The sequence below is a fragment of the Taudactylus pleione genome, unplaced genomic scaffold (genome assembly GCF_031769625.1).
Source record: "Taudactylus pleione unplaced genomic scaffold, aTauple2 ptg000572l, whole genome shotgun sequence".
NCBI lineage: Eukaryota > Metazoa > Chordata > Amphibia > Anura > Myobatrachidae > Taudactylus > Taudactylus pleione.
In genome coordinates this window covers 1,795,271-1,818,829 of record NW_028284974.1, presented here as the reverse complement: position 1 = coordinate 1,818,829, position 23,559 = coordinate 1,795,271, and the positions used below count along the sequence as shown (strand labels likewise).

The window sequence follows — 23,559 nt, the reverse complement described above, 5'->3', positions numbered from 1 at the left end:
AAAAAGGTACACAGGGGCCTGTCATCTAGATTTGTTGATCTCAATTTAAAATCTGTAAGCCATTGGCAAATACATTGAGTACTCAAGTATTTATTTATCATTTACTAGATAATGATATCTGATAATAAAATTTAGGTCACACAGTGAAAGTACAATAAATATATTCAAATTATAAGAGATGTATTAATACAGTGTTCTCCTAAATCGGTCTTCAGGGACCCAGAACAGTCCATATTTTAAGAATATCTATGCTTGAGCATAAATGACTCAACTAGTACCTGGTTCATATTAAACCATCTGTGGTAAAATATAGTATATAGTATATCTTTAAAACCCTCCCTGTTAGGATGGCTTGAGGATCGAGTGTGGGAATCATTGTTCTATTATTTTTGTGTGTGCGTAAATGTCACTTTGTCATGCCACTGGCTTATTCCTCTAAATCTATGTACTAAATAATTGTGTTTCTTTCCTTCTCTGTAGTTTTGGTCTGTTGCACATTCGTACTTTTAAATGGGGAAACCACACATCAATTTTGACAACATAATAGGTGACTCTCACAATGCACCTCACAACTATAGATTTTAGAATTGGGATATCGAGCGGTTCGTGGCCACGTAAATTTCAATGCGTGTCGTGTCTCATAAGGGGCGAGCGGGATCCCCTCAGACCCTTCCCTTAAAACATCTCTTCACTGCCACTGCCATGCGTCATACTGATGGGGTCCTCATTAGGGGGACACATTTCCCTAACTGTGGGATCAGGATCAGTGGGACTGTCCCGCCTAAACTGGGACAATTGGGAGGCATGCTCATAATATGCTTTACAAAAACTGTTACCTCTGCACACACATCATCCCCCCCCCTACACTACACACCAGCTGCTGTAATACAACCAAATTCCATATTCATTCCGTTCACTGACACAGAAGCACCAATTACTATGTGACAACTCTGTGGCCAGATTTAGGGGTATATTTACTAAAGTGCAGGTTTTTATTAGTGGGGATGTTGCCCATAGCAAACAATCAGAAACTACTTAACATTTATCTAGCACCTTCTAGAAGATAATAGCTAGAATCTAATTGGTTGCTATTAGGGGTGAGCGGGTTCGGATTTCTGAAATCCGAACCCCCCCGATCCGAGGCCGATCCGAGTCAGGCTCGACTTTTCCCGCCTGACTCGGATCTGAAATCGAGGCAAAACGTCATCATCCCGCCTTCCGAGTCTCGCGGGTTTTGGAACCTATATAAGGTACCCGCGTCGGCGCCATTTTCTCACTCAGCTGTGGACAGTGAAGAGGGAGGGTGGGAGTTAGGGCTGGCTGGGCTGTGTAGTGTAGTGCAGAGTAGTGTTGTGCTGTGCTGTGCTGCGCTGTGCTGCTGTTGTCCACTACTTCAAAGTCCATAGGGGCTGGCTGTGTTGTGCTGTGCTGCTGTTGTTAATAGGGGCTGTGTCCACTACTTCAAAGTCCATAGGGGCTGGCTGGACAGTGTTGTGCAGTCAGTTCTCCATAGGGGCTGTGTCCACTACAAAGTCCTGTGCAGTGTCCCAGTCCTAAAGGGGTGCTGTAGTGTTGTCCAGGGGGTGCTCTGTCCATCAGGGGTGCTCCCCCCAAGTGTTAAAAAAATTATATTTTTTGTGTGTTTGTGAATTGTGTGCGCAGTAGCCGCACGTGCATCTACAAAGTAGTGCCAAGCGTGCGCCTGTGTCATAAGTAAAGGGCCGGCTGGCTTGACCGTTAAAGGGTGCTGTAACCCCCAAAGTACACTCCAGTCCAAACCAAAAAAAAAAATATTTTCTGTGTTTGTGAATTGTGTGCGCAGTAGCCGCACGTGCATCAACAAAGTAGTGCCAAGCCTGTGTCATAAGTAAAGGGCCGGCTGGCTTGACTGTTAAAGGTTGCTGTAACCCCCAAAGTACACTCCAGTCCAAACCAAAAAAAAATATATTTTCTGTGTTTGTGAATTGTGTGCGCAGTAGCCGCACGTGCATCAACAAAGTAGTGCCAAGCGTGCGCCTGTGTCATAAGTAAAGGGCCGGCTGGCTTGACCGTTAAAGGGTGCTGTAACCCCCAAAGTACACTCCAGTCCAAACCAAAAAAAAAAATATTTTCTGTGTTTGTGAATTGTGTGCGCAGTAGCCGCACGTGCATCAACAAAGTAGTGCCAAGCCTGTGTCATAAGTAAAGGGCCGGCTGGCTTGACTGTTAAAGGTTGCTGTAACCCCCAAAGTACACTCCAGTCCAAACCAAAAAAAAAAATATTTTCTGTGTTTGTGAATTGTGTGCGCAGTAGCCGCACGTGCATCTACAAAGTAGTGCCAAGCGTGCGCCTGTGTCATAAGTAAAGGGCCGGCTGGCTTGACCGTTAAAGGGTGCTTTAACCCCCAAAGTACACTCCAAACCAAAAAAATATATATTTTCTGTGTTTGTGACTTGTGTGCGCTGTGGCTGCACGTGCATCAACAAAGGAGCAGCGCCAAGCGTGCGCCTGTGTCCCATAAGTAAAGAGCCGGCTGGCTCATTTCTTAAAGGGTGGTGTAACCCACAAAGTGCACTACTCTCCAGCAAAAATAAAAAAATATTTTCTGTGTTTGTGTGCGCCTTAGCTGCACGTATATATCAATATAACATAAATGGAGGACCAAACTTTCTCCGATAAAAATAAAATAGGGAAAGCTCAAGAACCACTTCCTCCTAGTGCTATTGCTGCTGCTGGGAGTTGTTCATCATCCCAGAGAGGAAATAGGAACATCACTACTTTTACTAAACAATTGACCCTCCAACAGTCCCTAGCGATGAGGATGAAGTACGACAGCAGTCATCCTGAAGCAAAACGTATAACTGAGGCCTTGACTGCTATGTTGGTGTTAGACGTGCGTCCGGTATCCGCCATTAGTGCAGTGGGATTTAGACAATTGATGGAGGTAGTGTGTCCCCGGTTCCAAATCCCGTCTAGATTCCACCTGCATCCTCAAAGCAGCAGCGACAAGCGTGCGTCTGTCTGTTAAAGGGTGGTGACACCCTCAAAGTGTGCTACACAAACAATAAAAATATTGTTCTTTTTTTTTCTGTCTTTGTGAATTGTGTGGGCTGTAGCCGCACTTGCATCCTCAAAGCAGCAGCGACAAGCGTGCGTCTGTCTGTTAAAGGGTGGTGTAACCCTCAAAGTGCTCCAAAAAATAAAAAACTATTTTTTTAATGTGTTTGTGACTTGTGTGCGATGTAGCCGCACGTGCATCAACATAGTAGCAGCGCCAAGCGTGCGCCTGTGTCATATGTCAAGGGCTGGTTTGGACATCTGGTCCGGACTGAAGGACGTGCCAACAATTTCTGACAAGTCTACTGTCACTGCATATGATACTGTCCTCAAAGCAGCAGCGACAAGCGTGCGTCTGTCTGTTAAAGGGTGGTGACACCCTCAAAGTGTGCTACACAAACAATAAAAATATTGTTCTTTTTTTTCTGTCTTTATGAATTGTGTGGGCTGTAGCCGCACTTGCATCCTCAAAGCAGCAGCGACAAGCGTGCGTCTGTCTGTTAAAGGGTGGTGTAACTCTCAAAGTGCTCCAAAAAAAAAACAACTATTTTTTTAATGTGTTTGTGACTTGTGTGCGATGTAGCCGCACTTGCATCCTCAAAGCAGCAGTGACAAGCGTGCGTCTGTCTGTTAAAGGGTGGTGACACCCTCAAAGTGTGCTACACAAACAATAAAAATATTCTTCTTCTTTTTTCTGTCTTTGTGAATTGTGTGGGCTGTAGCCGCACCTGCATCCTTAAAGCAGCAGCGACAAGCGTGCGTCTGTCTGTTAAAGGGTGGTGACACCCTCAAAGTGTGCTACACAAACAATTAAAATATTGTTCTTTTTTTTTCGGTCTTTGTGAAATGTGTGGGCTGTAGCCGCACCTGCATCCTTAAAGCAGCAGCGACAAGCGTGCGTCTGTCTGTTAAAGGATTACATCGGTGACAGCATCCAAGTAAGCATGTCAGACAGTCCGTACCTGTACTGGCAGGAAAAAGAAGCAATTTGGAGGTCCCTGTACAAACTGGCTCTATTTTACCTGAGTTGCCCCCCCTCCAGTGTGTACTCCGAAAGAGTGTTTAGTGCAGCCGGGAACCTTGTCAGCGAAAGGCGTAGGAGGTTGCTTCCACAAAATGTGGAGAAGATGATGTTCATAAAATGAATTATCAACTCTTCCAGGGAGACCAGCCTCCAGAACGTACAGAGGGACCTGTGGTTGTGGATTCCAGCGGGGACGAATTAATACTCTGTGAGGATGAGGATGTACACAACACTGAAGAGGGTGAGGAATCGGTGGATGAGGAGGATGAGGACGACATCTTGCCTCCATAGAGCCAGTTTGTGCAGGGACAGATTAATTGCCAGCTTGTTTTGTGGGGGCCCAAACGAACCAATCATTTCAGCCACAGTCGTGTGGCAGACCCTGGCGCTGAAATGTTTGGTTTGTTAAAGTGTGCATGTCCTGTTTATACAACATAAGGGTGGGTGGGAGGGCCCAAGGACAATTCCATCTTGCACCTCTTTTTTTTCTTTGCATTATGTATAGTTTGGGGCCTAGTTTTTCAAACTGCCATCCTGTCTGCCACTGCAGTGTCACTCCTAGATGGACCACGTGTTTGTGCCGCCCACTCGTATCTCTTAGCATAGTCATCCAGCTACCTCGGTGCAACCTTTTGGAAATAAAAACACTATTGTGAGGTGTGAGGTGTTCAGAATAGACTGGAAATGAGTGGAAATTAAGGTTATTGAGGTTAATAAAAGCATAGGAGCAGAAAAACCCACAAATTCTGTGATTTTAGCTGTTTTTATGCTTTTTTTCAAAAAAATACAGATCCAAAACACAAAACCCAGAACCCAAAACACGGAAGGGTGGTTTTGGCAAAACCAATCCAGATCCAAAACACGAAGAAAGATCCAGATCCAAAACCAAAACACAAAACACGAAAAGTGGCTGGTGCACACCCCTAGTTGCTATGGGCAACATCTCCACTTCTAAAATCCTGCACTTTAGTGATTAAACCCCATAAACTGTTCTATCCAATGTCGCAGGACTGCCAAGAGAAAACAGGGTCTGGTACTAGGGGGCAGTGGCATGCTGTGTTGTGAATACTGGAGCATAGCAATGCCAACCTGAGGGCATGGTTACACCTCCCTTAACAGCCCTGGACAAGGTACCACAACATTTGAAGAATCACAGGTTGCCTACCTTTTGCCAATGACATTATCCTATTATGGGCAGGTGTTGGCATTACCTACATTTGAGGTTCTCAAAGCACATAAATATATCACTGTGATCAGCAAGTTCATTGTAGGATATGGGAAAAGCTAGGATATAGACAGGGCCCGAGTAACGGTTCCGGACGCCCTAGGCTAATACACTTGTAATACTGCCAAACACAGAGCACTGTGTGTATGCATGCTCAGGGAATCCCTATGCATAGTGTGCATGGGCAGGTAAAAAAGGTTGTAAAACTGACATGTTTGTTCTCAGAGTCTAATGATGTTGGCGGAGTGTTGGCTCCTGCGGAATGCGAGGATGTCTCAGTAAGTAACATGGTCACATAGGCATGGGCATTGGAACAGGAGGGAGGCAAAGAGGGATGGAGGGAGGGAGGGGCGCAGTGTGGGGGCTGTGCAGCCTATTGCTATAAAGCACAGCCCCTGACCATCCCCTACTGCCGTAAGATGGAGGGATGGGGGGAGGGAGGGGCGCAGTGTGGGGGCTGTGCAGCCTATTGCTATAAAGCACAGCCCCTGACCTTCTCTGGTCACCATAAGATGGAGGGATAGGGGGAGGGAGGGGCGCAGTGTGGGGGCTGTGCAGCCTATTGCTATAAAGCATAGCCCCTGACCTTCTCTGGTCACCATAAGATGGAGGGATGGGTGGATGGAGGGGTGCAGTGTGGGGGCTGTGCAGCAAATTGCTATAAAGCACAGCCCCTGACCATCACCGGCTGCCGTAAGATGGAGGGATAGGGGGAGGGAGGGGCGCAGTGTGGGGGCTGTGCAGCCTATTGCTATAAAGCACAGCCCCTGACCTTCTCTGGTCACCATAAGATGGAGGGATGGGTGGATGGAGGGGTGCAGTGTGGGGGCTGTGCAGCAAATTGCTATAAAGCATAGCCCCTGACCATCACCGGCTGCCGTAAGATGGAGGGATAGGGGGAGGGAGGGGCGCAGTGTGGGGGCTGTGCAGCCTATTGCTATAAAGCACAGCCCCTGACCTTCTCTGGTCACCATAAGATGGAGGGATGGGTGGATGGAGGGGTGCAGTGTGGGGGCTGTGCAGCAAATTGCTATAAAGCACAGCCCCTGAACATCACCGGCTGCCGTAAGATGGAGGGATGGGGGGAGGGAGGGGCGCAGTGTGGGGGCTGTGTAGCCTGTTGCTATAAAACACAGCCCCTGACCCCATTCGCGGTCTCCGTAAGTTGGAGGAGAGGGACGGCCTTTTGAACAATTTTATTAACCCCCCCCCCCGCATAAAATCATTCTGACGCCCCTATAAATAGGAAAAGCTATTTCTGATAGTCACTTTAAGAATGGTTAATCAGGCACTGGACATAGGGCCTGATTCAGTACTGTTCGCAACTGCGATTTCGCACGCAATCGGCCAATTGATGCCTTCTGCGCATGCATCGCAGCTTGTGTGTGCGAACCAGCCACTGCGATCGGGACTGCGATCACTAGCAGTGACTATGCAGACCCATCGTAGAGTGAATGACAGAAAGTGTAATTTGTGGGAGGTGACGGGGGGGTTGAAATTCATTGTACGTTCCATTATTTGTGACAATACTTCCCATTTATACAACTGATAAAGCAACCTCTACCATTATATATTATCCAGTATAGATATAGCATTGTATTATACAGTATATATACATATGCAGGTTTATCAGCGTAATCGTCGGGGGTAACCGTACTTTGTTGTGCAGTGCAGAACTTTAAAAAGGCTGATGCTGGTGATAGCCCCAGTGTAAGATGACGGTAGGGATTTTTGCTCATTGTTGAAACAGCTCCAAAAAATTTAAATCGTACTAACACACCCACATGAGGGGTCATTTGTCATAAACCAATGAACCTACCAATATAATCTGGGAACATGGGGGGGAACCGCAAACTCATGCCAACATGGGGAGGACATACAAGCTCTACACAGATAGCGCCCTGCTTGGAATTGAACCCATGAAGCCAGCGCTGTGAGGAATGAATACTAATAATATTCATTATTCCAATATTTATGTAAAAATAAAATGTACACAGAACAATTATATAATAGAATATAAGAGAAACCGAAAGATTGCATAAGAAAAGAGGTGTTTTAAACCTCTAGGATAGGGGCCGGCATGTATGCAAATGACTTGTTGGTGTTAGCCTATGACAAGCAGGGGCGGGTTTGTAACGGGAACATTATATAGAGGGTTAGAAGTGTGGGCCAAAGCCTCTTTGTTCCAGATTCCCCACCCTCCCTCCCCTATAAGTTTTGGTATGTTTGTGGGTTTGTTTTTATGTGGCGGGAAAGAACGGCAGGTCGCCAGTCCGGGTGCAATTATGATTTAAGGGCGCTCCCTTCTGTTGACTGGTAGTTGGCTGTACCAACCTAACGGGGGGCAGTATCACCACCTAAACGGGTGGGAAGTCAAGACAGAGGCTGAGCGTTACCTTTTGTTGTTGATATGATTTACATGGTTATGTGTATGCACTCTGGGCGATCTACGCCTGCTATGCCTTTTGTTGTTTGTGTGTGAGCATAGCAGATTTGGCTGATTTCTGGCCGTCCTTTCTTTGCCACCATACATCCTTAAATAAATAATAAATAAATAATAAATGATTATTGCTCCAATAAATCGCCATCAAGTTATCTGCCAAATCCACATCTCAGTGTCTTTATTTTATGTTAGTATGATAAGTGGTTTGCACACATGACAACACCTCATCCGATAGAAGGTTTAGTGAAACCTCACATATAGGGAGGCCAACCTTGGAATCGGGATCGGTGAGATCCCGGGATTTAGGCCAAAAATTACAGGGTTTTGAATCCAATCTCGGGATTTTGGGAATCTCTGGCGCATGCGCAATATCTCTCTTTTCTGCCGGGCAGCGCTCAGCACTGAGCACTCGGCTCAGCCTCTGCCCGGCTGTGCGCGGCGTGACGACAGAGGTCGCCTTGCAGCCCCACACCGCCCATCCTCCTTCATCCGTGGAGTATGGAGAAAGGCCGTGGGAGTCAAGCAGCCCCCAGGCTGTCCTAAACCTAACCTATGCCACCTAAACCTGTGGCTAACAGCTAAGGCACCCCCGGCTTACCTCGTTCAGGTTGGCGTCTTGTCTGTATTCCGGTGTTGGGATTAGGTAGGCGTCAGTATTTTTCGATGCCCTTAAGTCCCGTATCGGGCTTCCACCGTCGGGATTCAGACCAGCGGCATGTCGTCCGCCGGTCTGGTGACTACATCTCGCTTGACACATTACCTATATTTGTGTAAATGTTTACTTTCATGTAGAAGAATGTGTATATAGTACGGCGTATGTACGGCGCTGCAGACCACTTGTGGCGACTTCTAAATAAAATTTTATAATAATAATAGTAATAAATGGAGCTGGGCTGGCTGAGGACCCCAGGACGGAGACAACCCCTTTGGGTAAGATTTGACACTCTGCAATAAAAAACAGGAGCGAATAGTAACTAGCGTGCTATATTAGAGAACATTGGCCCTCATTCAGAGCCGTTCGCTATTTGCGGTCGTTCGTTCAAAAACAAGGGGTGGCTATTCAATTGATCCGTACGCACATTGCAGTCTGTTCACACCTCTAAGTCTGAACGAGCGAGCAAAACATACGCTCGTTTATTTGTTAAAAACGCCCCCTGGCCGCTCGCACCATACGTCATGTCCGCTATTTATTAGATTAATCGAGTACATCGACCAGCGTATGAACTGCTCGCTATTCTTGTGGTTGGTGTTTGCTACCACAAATTTGCGAGCAGTTCTGGCTATAAAATAACCCAGTGACGTGGTCAATGACGCTGCTGGATTAATTATGCACTCCCTTAAAACGCCCGTTTTGACCTTTAAGCACGCCTGCGTTCGGATCTCCACTCCCCGTTTTCAAGCACCTTCCCCTGTTACCACCCACATACGCCTCATTCTGTCACTCAAAATAGCAGGCCCTCGCTATATTGCGTACCAACGATTTTCGGCCGCACTGACTGGTTTGCGCATGCGTACTAAAATCCGTACGCATGCGCAGATGTGCAAACATCGCTCGGAACGAGCGTACTGCCGCTAACGAGCGGCTCTGAATGAGGGCCATTATTCCAGAGGAGCTCCATTGTACCATTGTTAAGGGACCCCAAAAGATGTAGCTTTCAATAGACTTTATAGCACATCTGACAATCAGAGGGCCCATGGAACCCCTGAGTAAGTCTGCCCACCTCTGTAATATACAATGCAATCATCAAACTCCAATTGCACATCACTCAGAGCAGGCATGCCTACCTCCTTCTCTCCACAGATATGGCTGACGGTGGATGCGGAAGCTGGGCTGGCTGAGGGCCCCAGGACGGAGACAACCCCTTTGGGTAAGATTTGACACACTGCAATAAGACAAAAAGACAGAAGGGAGGGGGGGGGGGGGAGAATTATACACAGAATTATGAAAAAAGATTCTCTATTATTAATGTCATATAACTGTGACATTTGCCTGCCCTCTATTGCTTGCGCTATCCCCCATTTCCCTGCACCGCCTCATAAACATCAATACACTTCACAGGCTTGACGAAACGTCAATGATTCATTCGGCGGATGTGTATAAATGTTGACTGCTTGTGGACGCTCTCAGTCCAGGTGATAATGCCTGTATGTCGATTTCATTCACCTCATTAATTCTCCCTCAGTTTATAGTTCTTTTTCTCTCAGATTATTGGACATATATTTCCATCATTTTTCAGCTGACGATGTGCATGTTTCAATTACAATGTAAACCTAGCTGTCTCGGATTAAACCCAGGGGTCCAGGTCATATTTAATAATAATGTCCCAGGCGAGGCGACTTCGGTAACGTAACAGGACACGCTCATGGCCAATTCATGCAGAGAGGTATATTCATTTCGGCACTTCTGAAAACACAATGCAATTGGGGTAAAAAAAAAAAATATCTGAATTTTGAGCACCACTAAATTTACAGAATATATCATTATAGATTTTATGCGTCTTCCTCTCTTGCACCTGGCACAGGAAACCCGTACAATGTGTTTTATTATCAGGAGCGCCGAGAGGGGGTTGGTGCGGGTACTAATCACCCGGGCCCAGGCTTGTTGGAGGTGACGCCCTCATTTTACCTGTCAGCAGCCCAGCACGCGCTGCTGTGTGCTGGGCGGCAGTGGGAGACTGCTTGCTACCACTGAGCAGCAGCAGCAGTCTCCTCTTCTGTGTGGGGGGGAGCGAACACACTGTGCCCCCCCCCCCTTAATTTCCCCCGAGCTGAGGGGCTCACAGCGCCCCCTCCCCAGCACGCAGCACCATTTGTCTAAGGGGGTGTGGCCACTCCTCCGTCAATTAGGCCACGCTCTCTTCCCCTTGGCCCAGGCCGGCTCTCTACGGCCCTGTATGCTAAAGCTCCCTATCTGCTTCTGTGAAAAGAGGTCTCTCCCGGATCACAAAAGAAAAACCCTTTATTGTGCTAATCTCTGTTCTCCAAGTCATTACAGGCAGGTGGGGACAGACCTGATTACAGCTGGGAAGCTGCACATTTCTCGTGCGCCTCCCTCTGCCTTCCTCTCCACTCCCTTTCCCCTCCCTCTCCCTTGCCTTGTACTTGTTCTACAAAAGGTCCAACTTGGTACAGGACAAACACTAAAAAATTTTGCACAACAGCAAAAGCAAAAAGTCTTCCCTTTTGGAAATGTCACAGAGACATCCTGCATATAAGCCCCAATGTCACATCTGATAAACACTGCTTCACTTTGCAAATTATTTCATAAATCTCCCCCATGGTCAGTGTTAATGCACCACACAGAAAATCACCTATGAAAATAAGACATGCTCAAATAATATGAACTGGTTCGAAACTGGAATTTTAGACGTTTTCAAGGGCCTCGGACTTGCTCGTGAATTTGAGTTGGCTCGATTTCGTAGTCAAGGAGTTTGTGGCTGACATTTGAGATGTGAAGTTCATGGTTTGCAGTTTGCGCTCGAGTTTCTTAAAAAAAATAAAAATGAGCTAGAAAATATTTCACGCCTTAATTTAAATGTCTACAAGATATAGGGCCTCATTCAGAGGCGGTCGGAGGATGCAAGCGGTTGCTCAGAAACTGGCCGGCCACTTGCATCCTGACCGCCCGCCTCTGTTGCGGTCGTTAGGCTGTGGGTTAACACCCACAGCTCTAACGACCGCTCCGGTGATGGTCGCGATGGTCAGAGACCATCGCGACCATCGGGGCTTACGACGAGACCCTAGGGTAGGGTCTCACTTGTCGTAAGCCCCGGAGAGCTTCTGGCTCTGTCAGAGCCGGAAGCTCTCCACTGACATCACTAGTGATGTCAGTGGGGCCGCCCCCAAACGGTAGGCGTTCCTTTGGGCTGCCACACCCCCGGCCCGCCTTCCAAATGGGGCGAGCTGTCAATCAACATCGACAGTTCGCCCCCTTGGGATTGAGACCCGCTACGACCGGCGCTGTCGGTCGTAGCGGGTCTCACGCATGCGCACGCCGGCGCCGTCGTGCACATGCTCTGTGGGGGGCCATCGACCCGGTCCGAGCGCATCGGCGCTAACGACCGGGTCTGAATGACCCCCATAGTTCTTTTAACATTTTTTTTATTTGAACAAGGAATTTTGCTGTTTTAACCTCAAGGTTCTGCATCCACATTTGAACTTGAGGTTTGGTATTTGTGCTGGAAAACTGTTACACAAACCTTACAAACAATAAGCTTGAATGTGTTTAAACTGTCTCAAACCGCCGCAGATTTCTCAAAAATGGTTTCACAAATCTGGTAAAAAATTTGCTGGAGTTTTTCATATTATTTCTAAAAGTAAAAAAATATATATATACTGTAGTAAGTTAAAAAATATCAGATACATTTTCAACGCTATTTTTATTTGCATTAAGATAAAATGATTTTTCATTCTATACAAACTATTATTTAGATAGTGTTTCTAAAATAAAATATATAAAAACACAAATTTTAAGGCAAACAGAAAACTTGAATCAGCGAATGCTAACATAAAAAAACGTAACTTAAATATAAACGGAGAACCTCGACCATACTATACATATTTTAAAAATAAATAAATAAAAGAATACAGGGGCATTTTGTGCTCCCTACAAGAACTAGCTGGTACTTTTACATGCATACAACCCAGAGACATATGCCATGCATATCTGTTGATAGCGGACTGCCGCTAAGTCTTGAAAGTACAATAAAAGAGAGACGAGATTTACAGTGTACGCTGTCGCCAGCTCGGAGTTATGAGAGTCTACAATGCGATGACATCATTACCAGTAATCTGTAACAAGGAGGGTGCTGGCAAAACAGACTCAGTGGTTTTTAGTAATGTGAATTTGAAATGCTATTTATCACATTATGGAGCTATGACGCACATGTAACCTAGCAAGCTATATAATAGTTAAGCGATAATCATGAAATCAATTTCACAAGAGAGTCGATTTCAATTTCTTTTATGGAGTCCATTCATCAGCTATTTGAACTAGCTGCCCTTCATATCTATGGTTGGTTATGCAGCCAACATACATTTATAATGTAGTATAACAAAATGCAGAACTTAGTATAGCTCCTTGCTTTAGAGGACAGTATACAAATGACCTATTCAGATCTACTCCAGGTCTGGGCAAAATAGTCAGCAAGCCAAAGCACCTAAGAAATTATTGCTGGCATCTAACTTTTTGTGCCTTTGTTATGGCCAGCGAGTGGATACATAGATATCAGCGCTGGCTTTCTAAACCTGGGTACACACTGGAGCGATGGGCATTCGTTCTGACATCAGAACGAATGCCCTTGAACAGGGATTGCCCGTACACACTCGAACTATCACTGTTCTGTCTTTCATTAACTTACCATAGGTCACTAGCGATGTCGTCAACAAAGTATTTCCTTTTGGAAATGTCACAGAGATCCTACATATAAGCCCCAATGTCACATCTGATAAACACTGCTTCACTTTGCAATTATTTCATAAATCTCCCCCATGGTCGGTGTTAATGCACCACACAGAATATCACCTATGAGAATAAGACATGCTCAAATAATTTGAACTGGTTCAAAACTGGAATTTGACGTTTTCAAGGGCCTCGTACTTGCTCATGAATTTGAGTTGGCTCGATTTCGTAGTCTGGAGTTTGTGGCTGACATTTGAGATGTGAAGTTCATAGTTTGCAGTTTGCGCTCGAGTTTCTTAAAAAAATGAAAAATGAGCTAGAAAATATTTCACACCTTAATTTAAACTTTTTGTGCCTTTGCTATGGCCAGTGAGTGGATAAATAGATATCAGCGCTGGCTTCCTAAACTTGGGTACACACTGGAACGATGGGCATTCGTTCTGACATCGCAACAAATGCCCTTGAACGGGGATTGCCCATACACACTGGAAAGAGTTAATGAACGATCACTGTTCTGTTCTTCACTAACTTACCATAGGTCGCTAGCGATGTCGTCAGGTTTGATGTGCAGCACATCATATGTGACCGCAGGAGAGCATAATCGCTGATGCACACTAAGTGATGTAGGCGATTTGTCGTTATGAAACAGAATATCGCCCCAACATCGCTCCAGTGTGGACCCAGCTTAAAACATCCTGCCAACTCGATTTTACTGACTGCTGAATTATTCCTTATTTATTCATCCCTGTACTTTCCTACAATATATTTAGCCTTATAGCATACTGTGTTACAATTCAACATTATCATATGATCAAAAATAGCGTTTAAAGTGGAGCTTGTAGGAAGAAATCTGTGTTGCTTGGTTGCACTCTACAGCAGACTCTCAATTCAGCCACTGTGTAATGCTCCAACAATAATATTGTAAGGGCGGGATACAGGACGCATCACACTCGGGATACATGATGCATCCCGCCACCCTTCGCATGCATAGTGGCGTTAGCAATGCTGGTATGCATGAAGAACACTGCAAAGGACCACTCTCTCTCGGTAAGAGCGGCCCTTTGCGATGGAGGAACTTCCGGGTCTATGACCCAGAAGCCCCTCTGGCGTCCTTCTGCGCATGCCCAGAAGGACGCATGTGCCGCGGTGGGTGCTGGGAAGGATACCTGAATATGGCGTTACCCACCAAGACGAATCAATCCGATGCTTTGTACACTGGGAAAATGCAGTAAAATACCCGAAAACTACATTTTCGGGGGGTTTACTACATTTTGCACTTTAGTATTATTTACTTTGGTGTGACCTTGCATCACACTCGTTTTTAGTCGCATTGGGAGCGAGCCCAGTACATTGAAAATAAAAGCCAGATCCACATATACTACACTGCAACAAACCACTTCCACATAAAATATATTGGAAAAGCCAGAGGCACATAAACTACGCTTTAAAACCACATCCACCTCAAATACATTATTAAATCCAGAACCACATAAAATACATTGAAAAAACAAGATTCACATAATACATACTTCATTCCAGCCCCCTCCCTTGCAATTCCATCCCGACAGGTCTTAGGCTTCCCCCCCACTGGCTCTCAGGCAAAAGTGCCCATTATGCAGTGTCCCCTGTATTTATGCCCCTTATGCAGTGCCCACAGTGGTAGTGTAACTTATGCAGAGCCTACAGTAGTGGTGCCTTTTATGCAGTGCACCCAGTAGTAGTGCCCCCAGGAGTGGTGCCCCCTATGCCATGCCACCATTAGTAGTGCCCCCTGTAGTCATGCCCCCATCAGTAATGCCCCCAATAATAATGGTCCCTGTTGTAGTGCCCCAGTAGTAGTGTCCCCAGTTGTATTGCCCGAAATAGTAATCCCCCTGTAATAGTGTCCCCGGTATTAGTGCCCCCAATAGTAATGCTCCCTTTGTAGTAGTGCCCAAAGTAGTAAAGCCCCAAGTAGTAGTGCCCCAGTAGTGCTGCCCCTGGGCCGTGAGTAATGCCCCCAGTAGTGGTACCTCCTAAGCAATGCCCCCAATAGAAGTGCCCCCCAAGTAATGTCCCCAGTAGTAATACCCGGGTGCCCCCAGTAGTGGTGTCTCCCCCAGCAGAAGTGCCCCCAGAGTAATGTCCTCAGGCTGCCTGCACATAAAAACACCCAGTAATACTTACCTTCAGCCCCGCTGCGGCGTCTGCTCCGCTCGGCTGCTCCTCTGCACTATGGGAAAGACGTCATGACGTCCTCCCATAGTGCACACTGGGGGAGCCGGAAGCCGGGGCCTCCGTCTCCCCGGCTGCTCTGCTCTGCCGGGCGCCTGCTGGTAACTGAATCTCAGCGGGCCCCCGGCAGTTAACAGGCTGTTTCTGCTGCAGAGGTCGGAGGCGGCGCGCCCCGTGCGATTGCACGGGTCGCCTGCCCCTAGAAACGGCCCTGCAACATGGTCATATAGGTCCAGGCAAACTGAGTAAAGTGAACATAAAATCTATATATTAGTCAGTAATAGGTCATAATCTTCATGAATTGATACCAGGGCCTGGGCTCTGTATTGTACAATCAGGGAACGGGCTCAGCTTGTACACTAGCTGCACTTTCAGGGAGATGTATCAAACCCTTGAGAGAGATAGAGTGGCGAAGTTTCCCATAGAAACCATCAGCTTCTAGGTATCATTTATCTAGCAGTCTATGAAATGACAGTCAGAAGATGACTGGTTGCTATGGGCAACTTCACTTTCTCTCTCTCAAAGGTTTGATACAATTCCCTCTTTGCATAAGACACATCCATCCTCACATAGGGCGGGATGTACTAAAGTGTAAAATGCGTCAAAACCCCTGGAAATGAGGTTTTCAGGGTTTTACCGCATTTTGCATATGTACTAAGCATTCCAGTGCCAAGTCTCGGTGGCTAACGCCAACTTCAAGTAGCGTTACCCAATAGAAGCCTACGGGCTTCATACCAGGACGCTCCCCCTCTCCCTCCCATCTCCCTCTCCAACTGGAACCCCTCCCCAGCCGGCCTTCTGAGCATGCATAGAAGGACGCCAGAAGGACTTCTGGGTGTTAAACCTAGAAGTGCCTCTATCCTAGGGCATCGCAAAGGACAGCTCTTATCAGGAGAGCCGTCCTTTGCTATTTTATTTGCATTTCTAGGTACATACCGTGGTAATCAACCGTGGCATGTACACGATGAGAGGCGAGATGTACTGCATCGTGGATGCGACGCGTACATGATCCCACCTATATACTGTATGAGCTACACCTACTTCTGCAACGGCACAGCACATAGTTCTATGTAGCATTTTCATCCTTATTACTAATTTGGAATGTTTGCATGTCTGGCCATTGAGTTAGCATAATATCCCAAATATGTTACATGTCACATCACAATAATAGGTAATACTATACATAAAACATATAACATGTCATTTAACACATTATAATAGTTTATAATTTGTCAGGTGTGGTGTGGAGAGTTTCCAATTCTTAATACGGACGCTGACACATAGGTCGGTCAATCTGGGCTGCATAACGCACACAATCCCCATATGAGAAATAAAATCACAGTGTCTGATTTCACAGCTGTTAAGAAGCAGGCCTCAAGCCTGCACTACCGGCATCGCTATGGCAACCGCTGGCAGATCTTAATAAGAGACGCCAAACGAATTAAACTTTACACTGTGTCTCCTCAAAGCTGCGAAGCGAGCTATCACAGGCAGCAATAAAAGAGCTGCAATAACAGCATTAGCATTTATAATTTGTACAAGCTTTAACGTGGGTATCATCAAAAGACTGCGAGGCGCGGGCACATCTGATATTAATAGTGGTCAAAATTAGAGACTGCTGTTGCATGTTATATTTTAATTACATAAAAGCAAATGAAATGTACTACAATATTGCAGTAAATAGAAATGACAGGCATGTTTAATTTACATATATTTGGTCTAATTCACATAGTTACAGACTCTGGGGGGGTAAATTTACTAAAGTGAGAGTTTTTAGAAGTGAGTTTGAGAAGAGATGTTGCCCATAGCAACCAATCAGATTCTACTTAACATTTAACTAGCACCTTCTAGAAGATAATAGCTAGAATCTGATTGGTTACTATGGGCAACATCTCTTCTAAAACTCTCTTCTAAAAACTCTCACTTTAGTAAATTTACCCCTGGGACTCTGGACCCCTTCCAGGAACATGCTCTGCACCCAAACTTCCCATTTAGGGCCTGATTCAGAGTTGAACGCTAGGCCAATGTTTTCGCAGATGAGCCATTATCGATAAACTGCGCATGCATCTAAGTCGCACTGTGCATGCGTCAAAGTACTTTACCGTAGTCACTCGCAGTGACTTTTTACTTCTCTGACTTTCCAGGGGCCATTGTACGGGATCATAGACTTACTGAGGACTGCGTTGATGAAATGGCCTGCGACCATGCTGCGACTATTAATGCAGATGCTTGGATTTGCAAAGCCACGTGTGAGCGTCTCCATACACCTCCTGGCGGCTGCGACGTTTGCATATTTACGCAGAGCAGCTGCGTGCACAGACAGAGCTGCAATGCCAGTAGATTACTTCCCTCAATCAGCAGCAGTCACCTGTACTGATATTTTGGATGTAAAGGGCCGTTTCAGGCAGGACTTTCAGAACAGGATGGGTCCGGGATGCCAGCGCTCGGGATCCCGGCAGTCAGAATCCCGATGTCGGTATCCTATCCTAAATCTCCCTCCCCGATGCCTGAACCTAACCTCTCCCCCTAGTCCTAAACATTACCTCCCCACACCCTAAACCTAACCCTCCCCCTAGTGCCTAACGCTAACCACTAACGCTAACTCACCCACTAACCCCGTTACTTACCATCGGGATTCCGGTGGTTGGGGTGCGGTGCTGGCGCCGGGAATCTGACAGGTGTCGGGATTCCGGCACCGGCATTCTGACCGCAGGAATCCCCTCGGTCGGGATATTGACCACATCCCTTTCAGAACACCATGATTTCTAGCCATAAAACTGCAGCATTCTAAATGGAAGATACGCTCACTCATCATGACATTAAATGAAGGGGAACATCTTTTAGCTGTCATCCAGTAGCAGTTTTACAGTGAAATGTAGCATGCACAGCTTGACAGCAAAGTTGCAATACTGTGACTGCTGACTGAGCATATTAACACCATGGTTTCCTGGTCACAACAGCATGGCATTCTAAATCTCCCAACTGACACAGAAAAATGGGGTGACAGACCACTCAATTTTATTGCATTGGTTTTATGGCAGGGTTAAGGGATATAACACTCAATTGCTGGATCCCTTTGCAAATGTTTTACAGGGAGCAGTGATCCTGTCTGGATGGTGGCAATTCGCTCATCTGAGTGAGTGCAAAGGTTGTGCATGCATACTGATGCCACATTTGGCATCAATGACCTCCTCTAGGTTTAATGTGTAATGTCCAGTCTCGCACTCACGGGTGGACCGATGTAAGAATAGTACCACAGGACGTGTTTCCAAGCTGGGGAAGCAAAAACAATGTGGAAGCGCAAACTGCGTCATATGGCACGTGCCTGCCCAGTGATTCCCGAAGCACAGCACTTCCCTCCAGTCCCTTTTCTCTTCCCTAGGGATGGCCATCAGAAGGGGGTGGTCAAATTGTTGAAGCATTGCGGCCATCGCAACATGCCTTGCAATGGCATGTAACTATTGCTTGCTACCCATTCAATGGTTTGACCATCGATGGTGTGCTATTGAGCAAGCACAGTGAATGAGGTTTCTCCTTTGTGGTGTATGCAGCAGGAGTAACGTCAGCAGCTATCGGAAAGCAGTCATCACAATCCCGCCATTGGATGCAAAGAATAACTCCATTGGATCTAAAACATTGATGGTTCCGAAGGCCATCTCTAAAAACACCCCTTCAATGCACACACTCACCACTGCCTTTAAGAGACCGTAAAAGTCAGATATAACATTGTTGGAAAAGTTTTCCAGAATTTGTTTTTGGGTGGTTTACGTTATTGCAACATTTATTGGAAAATAAACCTGCAGGGGGCATCTTTTTTTCTATGTCTGTCAACCGTATTCAGTATGGTTTGTACTTGCGAAGTGTTTTATAAGCATGGGCATAATTCTATCAACTTTTATTTTGTTTACACAACCCTTTGCAGTTAATGAGCAGTTTTGATTTGGGTTTATAGCGAAGCAGCATGGATTCTCCCTGCTGGTTTAGTTTGGAGATTTTGAGAATGGATATGAATCAGCTTCCACTATGCAAATTATGGAGAACGGTAAAAAGAAACGTAAAACACTTTTTAGGTAATTAAGAATAATTCCTTTTTCTGGTTTTAGTTGCGCTTTGCATTTTAGTGTTCTATAATTAAGGCATGGGCAATGGGGGGCATTGAGCAATGATGTACCCAATCACCCATTCTGCTGCAAGTCGTGGCTCCCGTATGTGCTTGCTTCAACTTGGTTCCACCTGTGTCTGTTCTTGTGTGGTGGCTGCCAGCCATATGACTAAAACTGGTGGCATCTGTGCTGAAAGACGTCTATTGGGGTAACTGCTGCAGTGGCTCAAGGGCCATTTGAGTGGAGCGGCCACACAGAGGTGCCACCGAGGAATGGCGGGCCTGCCAGCCAGCAGCTCTCAGCACTGCGTCCGCAACTCCGCAGTGCCTATAAACTAACTTCTGGCCCAGATAGCGCTGGATTCAACTTCTGGGCAGCACAGATGTGGCCCAGGCTGTGACCTATACGCGGAGGTGTGATGTCATAGGTCATGCAGCCGCACTGTGCACTGAAGTGACTGACTAAAGCTGGCCACACATCTAAAGATTATCTGTCCAACCAGCCAACTTGTTGATTGGTTGGAATGAAAATCTGGTAACGTACAGTATATTGAGTAACTGATGATCAGCAAATTGCTCCTAAATGCCAGAAAACAGATGAAAATGGTCGTTCAGACAAGTTTTTTAAATGTTTGATCCAAACAATTTGTTCAAACAACAGTTTTTGTCCATTTTCCGGCGTTTGGGAGCAAATTGCTGATTGTCATTTGTTTCATACCTTACCAGATTTTCATTCCAACCAATCAACTAGTTGGCTGGTTGGACAGATAATCTTTAGATGTGTGGCCAGCTTCACTGAGATTGTCGAGCACCGTGGCTGAGGGCATAGAAGGGGCAGGGAGTGAGCTACTGCAACAGCTGCAAGAAATTGCTGTTCTGCAACGCCAAAAGTCCTCTGACAGAGACTGTCTTCTGGGGGGAATGGATGTGTGTTTTGGCGTTTTTTTTGTAGGGGTCAATGTATTTTTTTTTCCTGTGGGTGTCAATGAGTGTGTTGTTTTTCCTTGTGTTTGTATGTTTTCTGTGGGGGTCAATGTCTGTGTTTTTGGTTGTTTTCTGTGGGGGTCAATGTGTGTGTTTTTCACTTCTGGGGGGTCAATGTGTTTTTTGTTTTTTTCCTGTGGGGTCAAAATATGTGGGATTTTTTTTTCTGTGGGGGTCAATGTGTGGTGTTCTTTCCTGTAGGGGTCATTGTGCGTTTTTTTCCTTGTGGGGCCAATGTGTGTGTTTGTTTTCTATGGGGGCCAATGTGTGTTTTTTTTTCCCTGTGGGGTGTCAGTGAATGTGGGGAATAAGTTGTTTCATTAAAAATAGGAAATATTTTTTTCGGTTAATAAAAGTATTAATTATGGATCTAGTTGGATTGGTCGAAAGGGCGTTCCAAAATTTTTTGCACAGGGTGCTTGCAGACATGAGGCCGGCCCTGTGTCTGATGGTACATGTCCGCCGTCGCAAGCGGAACATCATCTATCCACTCAGTTCCTGGCACCGACACGCCCACCAACAACGGCCACCCCCCAGTGATTGCCCAGAAACGGGCATTGTATGGCTCTCACTGCAATTCCGATCTTCGGCGGTAACCATCTGGACAGATGTGCAGTGCTCTCGTGCCCGATGTTTTATTTCTGTTCACCTCTGAATCACCTCAGTACTGTACAGACACATATAACCACCAGTGACGTGTGGTGAGATCACTGGTTGGGGAGGCACAAATGAAGATGGGTCTGAGTGCTGGGAGCCCCTCTCACCCCCTACTCACTGTAACTCTCCCCTCACTACACTAAGTTTCAGTGTCCATTGATTCTCCTACCTGCATCACTGTGTCTTCTTTTGCTGCAGAGCTCCGATCTCTAAACCATACATGCCAACTTTTATTATCTGCTCCCCGGGAGATGCCCAGAGAGCAGACACAGCTGGCCACTTTGGGGGCGGGGCCATGTTCCAGAAAAACTGCAGTGAATTGCGGGAGCATGAGAGGGAGATGGGGCTAAATGATGCCCCTCCATAGGGAGCCGCGATTCACTGCATTTATGCCACGATTCACGGCATTTATCTAACCATCCTGCCCACTTCACTAGCAAGGGTGGGATGCGGTAGATCGGGATACTCTTCCAGGGGTGCGGGGGCCTCCCCGAAAATTCAGGAGCCTCTCGTACTTTCCGGGAGAGTAGGTAAGTATGCTCTAAACACTGCAGTGCACTTCCTGGTCACATGACACTCTCCTACCTGCATCACTGTGTCTTCTCTTACTGAACTCTGATCTCTAAACACTGCAGTGCACATCGAATGTGTCCATCAGTGCTCAAGGTACACCCCACATACACAGAGGCATGCCTCTATTAGCTCTCTTTCTGTGCAGCTTACTGACCATGGTGTGGCCCAGCCTCCAGCTCTGCAATCAGTATCTGACTATACAGAAGCGAGGCTGAGCTGTTGCTGCCTCATTTCTCATCTCCATGCAGTCCCAGGGGGCTCCACAAAGCTGGTGAGCGTTCACTATAAAAATGATTAGAAGATGTTTATAAGTTATAAATATCTTCTTTGTATTATTGTAATCATTTTTATATGAAATCTCAGCAATTTGACAGGGGAGACTCTGCCTCCCCTACCTACCCTGACTGCACGTCCCTGATAACCCACTTCATAGACTAAGCAGCCTAGGCGGACCCTATTCACTAAAAATTATTACAATGTTATTTTATTGCATATTCTCATCTTCACTTAATATTATCTTAGCTAGCCCACATAATAAAAATAGATCATGAAAACTGCATTTTATATAGAAATTAAGAATTATTTTGTACAGTTGGTGGATGTTAATAAATATGGACATCAACTAAGAAAAAAAACCCAGGGACAAATCCTTAAGATCTGTGACTAATCCCTGGTAATTAGGGGCACTTGGCAATGGTGCATCCAGGTGCTGTATGAATGCTGTGTGAGCGTGTTCCCAATTACTGCCAGCATGGATCGAAAAGCAGCTTTTTAAAAAGAAATTAAATAACCAATACATGTTTTCCTGTTCTCCATCCAGCCTCACACATCCCTTTCTGTATTGTATAACCTTCAGTTTGTGTAGTAATAATTAACTGTCATAAAGGTCATGCACATAGACATTCATAGGCATGCAGGATTGTGTATTGATATTACCCTGATTACAGCCTAAGCAGGGGTAATTAGTTTTACTTGCCCTGATACTGATCAGCCCACCAGGCGTTCTGGTACAAATTATCTGTTTCTCGTCTCATGTTGTTGATCTCTTTGAAGCCCTATTTTCAGCTGCCAAAGATGCCAACAATCGGCGGCTTTTCAAAGCCACCGTTTAGTAAATATACCCCTTTGTGTCTGGCGCAGTTCAGTATATATTCCATATGAGAGAAAGACCAGAATAAAAGAATATTCATTTCCATGTATGTTTGTATAGACTCTATGTATATGAATATTCTTTCTATACTATAAAGCAGTGTTGCTAATAATGGGGACGCAGGTTCGTTAATGCGAGGAATTGTCTGGTTTACAGTAACAACTTTACATGGGGTTGTGATGACATTTTGGTGAGTCAGCGAACAACTGAGGCTTCCTAAGAAGAGAGTCAGCTCTTAGTGAGCGTGTGGTAGATTTCAAGGGGGATTTTGTGTCATTTTAGGCAGGTAGGCAGTTTTGTTTTGAGTAACCCTTTCACACCCACATGGCACACCTGGCGCCAGTCTTATGACAGATGCCATGTAAAGCATGGCTGAAAGATGGGTCTGTGTTCTGTTCTGCATCATCCTGTGTTGTCCATGTGTTTGTACCTCACACTTCTCAGACAGATCTTGCAAATCCCTGATAAGCAGGGGACAGACAGAGCATCGCTGGGCCAAAGAGTAAACCGTAGGTAGGAACAATACCACTGCAGCCTCCCAGGCTTTTCTGAGCATGTGTGTCTTATGCATGCACCAATTGCTGAGGGTCTTGGAGAAAGCTGCAAGTGCTTGTGGGGGTGTGGGGTATTGTGGGGGCCTCTGAGAAGGGCAACATCTTTTGTGTCCGGAAGTGACCGCACACCTTGCACCCATGGTAGTTCCACTACTTTTACGATGCTTCTGGTGATCATTTCTGCTCCATTCAAAG

At 46.0% G+C, this 23,559-nt stretch overlaps 1 protein-coding gene across 5 annotated transcripts in view; it reads right to left on the bottom strand.

The window, feature by feature from the left end:
- GRIK5 (glutamate ionotropic receptor kainate type subunit 5) overlaps positions 1-23,559 on the bottom strand; it is a 344,326-nt gene that overhangs the window by 117,963 nt on the left and 202,804 nt on the right. For all 5 annotated transcript variants that reach the window (XM_088453192.1, XM_088453187.1, XM_088453185.1 and 2 more), the window contains one exon: positions 9,515-9,612. In XM_088453192.1, coding sequence (XP_088309318.1) covers positions 9,515-9,612 — 98 coding nt within the window. The remainder of the gene's footprint in view (positions 1-9,514; positions 9,613-23,559) is intronic.